This window comes from Clupea harengus, chromosome 6, assembly GCF_900700415.2.
Source record: "Clupea harengus chromosome 6, Ch_v2.0.2, whole genome shotgun sequence".
NCBI classification, from domain to species: Eukaryota; Metazoa; Chordata; class Actinopteri; order Clupeiformes; family Clupeidae; genus Clupea; species Clupea harengus.
In genome coordinates this window covers 6,502,145-6,509,352 of record NC_045157.1, presented here as the reverse complement: position 1 = coordinate 6,509,352, position 7,208 = coordinate 6,502,145, and the positions used below count along the sequence as shown (strand labels likewise).

The following is a 7,208-nucleotide window of genomic DNA, read 5'->3' as shown; positions in this document are numbered from 1 at the left end:
TGTTGTTTGTCACAGTTGTATTGCCCTGGTCTTCTCATCCGTGCTCTTTTAGTCTTTTGCTGTGCACCAGATCTGAGGACAGTGGGTTGTAGTGAGGCGAGGCTGATTCTTGGAAATAACATCCCTGTAAATTGCTAGGGCTGAAAATCCTCTGCGGTCGTGCCATTGCGTGTGAGTTGTATACAGCAACCAGAGCTCTGAGAACAAAAACAAGAGGGCAGGATGTTGGGCAGGAGGCCAGGGCCTGGCCTCAAAGAGAGAGAGCGAGAGAGAGAGAGTGAGAGAGAGAGTGAGAGAGAGAGAGAGCATGATTAGCAAAGTGAGACAGTGAGCCACAGGTACCTGGCATGCAACATACAGCGTGATGCATGTAAAAACATACACCCATACACACATACACACGTCCACAAAAACATGAATGGTGTTCACACAAATCATTTTTTCAAGTCATATAACACACAATACGCTATCACTAATTTATTCCATGTGTCGAATCGTTTCACCTGTATGCTTGTAAAAAGACCCTTAAATGAAATCAGGTTGGCTGTCACACAAACACACAAACACACACACATACACACACACACACACACACACACACACACACACTCGGTTCAAGCCCTGAATGCTTTCTGAATGCTTTTTAGGTCTCTGACTGGAGTAGAGCCAATTCCATTACAGCATAAATATCGCCATCCATCGATCCCCTACTAACCTACCCCAAGCCTGAGGTGCTTTATGTACAGGTTGGTGTGTATAGATCAGTATTGTGGCACTTTAACATTACAGTGGTACATAACAGTCTGCTGGAAATCATTATGGATAATAATCGTCAGTGCATTTGTTCCTGACAGAAAAATACAACATTGGCTACTACAAACATTCTGTTTGAACAACAGTGCGTAAAAAACACACACACACACACACACACAAGTGTATAAGTCTGTAAAAAAATGTAAATGAAATTGCTAAGTGGGTAGAAAGCAGAAAATGTAGTTCCAGTAACATATTGTATTCATTGTTAAAAATAACAATGATTAGTATAACAATATTTATTTTTAGGCACGTGTTTAAAAAATATTTATTTACGACCAAGAAAGCTGAAATGACTATGATACTATTAAGAGAGGGCTAAAACAGAGAGCACATGTCTGCTCTCTCAGGTGGTAGAGAAGGGCTTTGTCAGGTCAGCAACAGGAACATCTCAGAGTGGAAAACATCAAGAAGAACACAGCGTACATGCGTATCTGTGGTTTAACACACACACACACACACACACACACACACACACACACACATACACACACACAAACACACACACACACAAACAAAACTTCAAATGCCACAAGGTGTTGTACATTTTGTACAAAGGAGGTCACAGACCTGTGATCTAAGTATAGTTTAAGGCCTTCAAAAATCACACTTGAAGACAAATTTACAGAATGAATAATCATCTGTGGTTTCTCTGTACTCACCTACTTATTACCTGTGGTAAATAGCCAATAACATACTATAATTTACCATGTATTTACCAGGTAAACACTTAGGTACTTTGTACTTAATACTTAGTAATAAGGGGAATATAAAAGGAAGAGTTACCAAATTGACATGAATGAAGTGAAATACAATTTTTCACGATTATTATTTGTATTATTATTAGTAGTAGTATTATCATTATTATTATAAATATTGTTATATTTTAAATACTTAAGGGTCATTCCACGCTAAACGGGACAATTAAAGGAAAATTCCCCACTCGACCATCTCAGATTTGGCTGAAAAAATTCAAGGTTGTGTCAGGTTCCTGCGGAGCTCCGCTCCGGCCATGCCCCCTTCAGCTCAATAACTCTCCCAGCTGCACGCTCATCAGCTGCGTTCAGGTCCCCAATCACACAAGCACATACACCTGTTCCACTCTCTCGCCTCACCAGCACCACGCTCAGTCACCGGAGTACTGATCATTCACACCTGTATCCTCACTCACCTGCACCGCGTTTACAGTCACCTGGTGCCTAATCACCCACACCTGTCACAGCCCCTACATATACCTCACTCTCCCTTCACGCGGTGTCTGGTATCGCACTTCAACGGATTCACAACCCTGGATTTCCCCCCGGCCTGACTTTCATGAAGATTACGTACTCTCCCGTCATACGGCGTTTTCCTCAGTTCCCAGCAGTGCTACGAGCCTGCGCCCTTCCGTGGGTTGTGACTGTGTTCTCGAGGATTAACCCCTCAGCATCTCCGTGTCTACAACCTGTTGTCTGTCCTGTGTGTCCCTGGCTGTCTCTGTCTGCAATAAACTCTGTTACCAGTATTCCTATCTCGGAGTCTGTTCGTTCCGTGACAGGTTGTTCATACACTTCTTAATATGAATAGTCCCAAATATTAGCTCTCTACTCCCAATAGTTTTGTCACTATAGGATGTTTTAGGGGGGAGGGGGTGCCAATACTTAAGACGCTTTTTGAGCAGCGTTTTGTGAAGAGCCATTTTCAAATTGCTATTACTAGAAAAGTATTTAAGCTAGCTCCTTCAAACTTTCTAGGCTTAAAATATGATACCATTACTTGAAAAATATCGACTTCGAAGGGTGTGGCTTGGGTATATCATAGTATTTGGGGTGCTTGCATTTGCGCGAAAATTTTACACTATGCTCTGTCGTAGCATCTTTGAAGGACTGTGGAAAGCTCAATGTTAAAGCTAGAGACTTGATATTAGATGATGACAGGAAATGTGTGCACACACTGCATGCTGTTCCCACCCCCTCTCTCTTCCCCCTCGTGCTTATTGGCTAATGCTTTACATCTGTGTACCTTCAAGGATCGTCTGGTGAAAAATGAATCTGAATGACACTCAACCCCCTTCCCTGTGTGTCAAACAATTAAAACCTCATAAACTACTATCTGGTATTCACTGTAAGGTAAAGTTACTTTACAGATACAGATTTATTAAAAAAAATTGAGATGCAGGTCTCACATTCACATTGGAAATGCAGATCAAATTTCAATACAAAGCTAATTAGAAAATAATCTCTCTCTCTTTCTCTTGAAACACTTTTCACTATTGTGACCAGTGAAAGACATACAACTGATTGATGAATACTTAAATGGGCTAACAGCCTGTAGGCCTACTTGACAATGAAATTGGCTCCACTCCAGTCAGACACCTAAAAAGATTCAGGGCTTTTCAGAAAATATTCAGGGCTTGAGTCGCAAAAGCAGCTGTGTGTGTGTGTGTGTGTGAATATGTTTGTTTATAATATATATGTCTCTCTCTCTCTCTCTCTGTCTATCTCTTTATTTATCTCTCTCTCTCCCTCTCTCTCTCTCGTTTGGTCTCTCTCTGTTTCAATCACTATATTCAATTACTAGAGCCTCATAACTGAAAACACTTTTTACTATTGTGACCAATGAAAGACATACAACTGATTGATGAATACTTAAATGGGCTAACGGCCTGGTGCCCTATTTGATCAGATAAGTGGCTGTGCTATAGGGCACAATAGGGCCTTGTTGACCACCTAATCCAAATTGATGTTTGCAGCTCTCTCTTTTTATCAAAGGTAGCACAAGTTGTGAGAGGCACTCCTGGCCCATGGTGGCAGGCAAAAACATTTGGATAGTTCAATACATTCTGCCTGTGCGCTGCTGGCAGGAATTGTGAGATATATTGTATAGATGCAGATTTGGAATGCTCAATCCATGTCTTACATTTCAGACTTCTGTACATTTTGCTACAGGAGAACAGTGTGAAACTCAAGCTTTCATTGCTTATTTACAGGTCAAGGAACAAAGTGGGGGTTTTCATTGCTGCATGCCTGTGTAGATTTGGAACAGCATTACGGTGTCTCGCCTGTCCCTTTTGCCAGTTTTTGAGTTATACACAAATAAAATCAAACATTGCAGCAGCAAAGTTATTGGAAAATAGATTCACCTCTTTATTTAACTGAAGAGTACATTTCAACGGGCACAAAATATTTGTATTGTATGTTTTCATTCAGCAGGTGTGTGTGCACTTGTGTGTGTATGCATGTGTGTGTGTGGGCATGTGTGTGTGTGTGTGTGTGTGTGTGTGTGTGTGTGTGTGTGTGTGTGTGTGTGTGTGTGTGTGTGTGTGTGTGTGTGTGTTCATGCATGCGTGTCTTGGTGGCCAACTTGGTGTAGCAGATATGAAAGCTGAAAGGGCAGCATTTCATTGCTTTGCAGACAATTAGAGGTTCTTGACTTTGTAGATAACAGATGTGAAGACATTTCCATCTGGAATCATCAAGATCTAAAGGAAACAGGCATGGCATTGTAATTATATATCAAACTGTTTCTTTGACATGAAAACAATGAATATGAAACTTACTGGCATCTGTTCAGTAATAAGATCAAGGCCATCTCTATTGTTGTAGCCTCTATGGTTGGCATCATCTACATGTAGGAAAAAGAAGAATTAGGTGATTAACTAAAGGTTTTGTTTAGAATTATTTATCATGAAGTGTAATATGAGAAAACTGGAGATGTATGTCACTTCAAAAAACAGTTAATGTAACTACAAGTGCATTTTCAGGTAATTTGATCAACATTGCAAAGTTTGTTATTTTGTTCTTGGAGTCATGACAACGCTCACTGAGACATGCTCATGTAATGCATTCCAATAGCTATTATTACAGATGATATACCTTTGTCATGTTTGTGGTTCCTGTCTTGGTATATTAAACTGACCAAGTAACATATGAGCACAAAACACAGTCCCAACACAGCAGCCAACCCATAAACAACAGGATCCACAGCTTTTTCTGAAAATCAGCAGAAAACAACACGCTGTATGTAAAGACACTTCTCTGTGGCTCATCATAAAAATACGTGCGTCAAGTCATCTGTTAATGCTGCTATATGTATGCTGCAACAATGTTCCACATCTGCAATAATCATATTTGATGAAAACAAATACCTGTGTTCAAAACTGTCTTCTTTTCAGTGTTCATTTGTTCACAGTTGGCCACTGCACAGACGAACGCTCTATCCTCATTAAAGCTGTGGTTAAAACCTACATTTTAAAGAAAATAGTAAATATGAAAGTGGGTGAAATGTCTCATAACTCCTGAATTGTTGGGTGTTCTGTTGAAACACATGTGTATTACCTTTGAGAGCCAAAAATGTTCCATTTCCATATGCATCCTCTACATCCAATGTCAACGTGCAGTAATATGTTGCTTCATCAGAAGGTGAGATGTTTGCGATGGTCAGATTAAATTCTCCATCAGCCCGCTGTATGTTCATCCGTCCATTTTGAGAGTCTTCGGAAAACAAAGGATTCCAGGATAGAGTGCCTCTCAATGACCTAATCACATTAAAAGGCCTTTGTCCCAGTGTTTGTTTGTACCAGGACAGTGGTTCGGTTTTGAAATTCACAGGGAAAAAGCAATCTAAAGTCACTGTATCTCCAGGGGCAGCTTCTGTTATTCGATTTAATTGAATGACATGTGCTTTGTCTAGAAAAGTATGAGGGTAAAGCATATGAGTCAATTTCATGATGTAGTAGTCAAGCATTGCATCAGACATTATACCCAGAAACACCAATTACTTTAGCAATCATACAAAACCTTTAAAAATCTTTTCGGTATAATTGAAAATAGTAATATCATAATAATACAAATACATATCATTATTTTCAAATATTGCATTCATATGTAATAAAAAAAATGAACTTACACATTTTCATAAAAAGGATTATAACTATCCAAAGCATTATTCAAAGAGTATGAGTCTTTTACAAGAACACTAAGTCCACTAATACCCAACTACAGATAAGACACACACAAATGAATCGCTGAGTGAAAAACCCAAGTAGTTGTGCGTCAAAAAAATATCACTTCCTGTTCCTGTTTCCATCCAATGACTCGAGGAACAAACATGTGATGTAACTGGGGACTAAGTCCAGCCTCTGACTTAATCCCAGCCACAGCAGAGTCGCCTCTGCTGTGGGCAACACTGTTCTTACAGGGGTATATTAACAGAGAGTCGCCTGATAATTGCTGCTGATAATTATGATTGAAAAACCTTTCTATGGAAATCATGGATTTGGTGTACACAAGGCTCTATGGCAAGTTGCACACAAAGATTGACACATTTGTTCCCTACGGCCAATCAGCATTATGTGGCCGCACAATTGACAAAAAAAACCACCACATTATTCAATAATTGCCCCTTCTGGGCAAATGACACCCACAACGGTGTACTGTCACGTACACCCACATAAAAAATCTACCTAAAATTAGATAAATGTCCAAGACGACCCCCCCAACACAGGAATCATGTGAGCCACAGAACCTTCTGTAAAATAAATAAATAACCTATAGAGACAATTATCTGTATGCCATGTGTATGAAACGTGTGAGTAGCATTCGGAGTGAGTTAGAAAAATAGCGCCATCAAAATTAGACTCAAATTGTACTATTTATTGTTCACAAATACACACACACACACAAACACATATATGAATGCATACATTAACACAGACACAAACACACAACATACACCTATATACACATACATATAGTTTGAACCGTAGGCATCAGACATCTGGTGAGAGATTTCAACTTTCTCAATGTCTAATGCCTACGGTTAAAACTACGGGAGGCGTAGCATCAGGAACTTGATGCTTCTTGAAAATTAGAACTTTTCACAAAGAGGCCAGACAAGAGAGTGAGGAGTTCATATAGTGGTGGAGGGAGTGACAGGTGCAGGTAATCAGGCAATCAGGAGATTGGGAAGGTGAGGCCGGTGAGTTGAATCAGGAGGGGGCGTGGCAGAAGCAGGGCTCTGGAACTTGACTGTAAAAATGACAGTAGATCCGTGTGCTGCACGGTCAGGAGGTCAAGTTCAGGATCACTGTAGAATCATTTCTACTCGATGTGTAAGTATGACTACTGTATTATTGCTATGAGCATTTTCTATTTGTATCAATCCTACTTTAATCTCGATGTTACTGATAAACAAACTTTCAATCCACACATGCTGCTGTGGATGCTTGGAATAGTGCATACTAGGGGTACTACACATGTGAATGGTCAGTTCCAGGCCACTGGTCTGTAGAGGATTAGGTGAAAACTAATGATGAGTAAGGTTCTTGACAGATGTAGACAGCTATCCTGTAAAACTACTAAACATGTGAGGTAGTATTAGGTATGTATGAACCTGCAGTACTAAACACTGGTGTT

General features: G+C 40.0%; 1 protein-coding gene across 4 annotated transcripts; it reads right to left on the bottom strand.

Moving 5' to 3' along the window:
• Positions 1–4,108: 4,108 nt before the first annotated feature.
• Positions 4,109–5,793, bottom strand: LOC116220749. 4 transcript variants are annotated; one of them, XM_031568861.1, is made up of 6 exons: positions 5,701–5,793; positions 5,130–5,480; positions 4,940–5,035; positions 4,668–4,784; positions 4,352–4,416; positions 4,109–4,273 (listed from the first exon to the last, which is right to left on the bottom strand). In XM_031568861.1, exons 1-6 carry the CDS (start codon positions 5,735–5,737, stop codon positions 4,211–4,213), a joined length of 729 nt encoding a protein of 242 aa, XP_031424721.1. In that variant the 5' UTR covers positions 5,738–5,793; the 3' UTR covers positions 4,109–4,210. The 4 variants fall into 4 exon arrangements, with proteins under 4 accessions (XP_031424721.1, XP_031424724.1, XP_031424723.1 ...); XM_031568864.1 differs by having other exon boundaries at positions 5,130–5,347; XM_031568863.1 differs by having other exon boundaries at positions 5,130–5,329.
• Between the last annotated feature and the right edge of the window lie 1,415 nt (positions 5,794–7,208).

Coding starts and splice junctions, on each gene's coding strand:
- LOC116220749 (XM_031568861.1), bottom strand. CDS start 5,737: ATGCTTTGGATAGTTATAATCCTTTTTATGAAAATGT. Junction 5,481..5,700: donor AATCCTTTTTATGAAAATGT/GTAAGTTCATTT, acceptor ATACTTTTCTAG/ACAAAGCACATGTCATTCAA. Junction 4,274..4,351: donor TTATTACTGAACAGATGCCA/GTAAGTTTCATA, acceptor TGTTTCCTTTAG/ATCTTGATGATTCCAGATGG.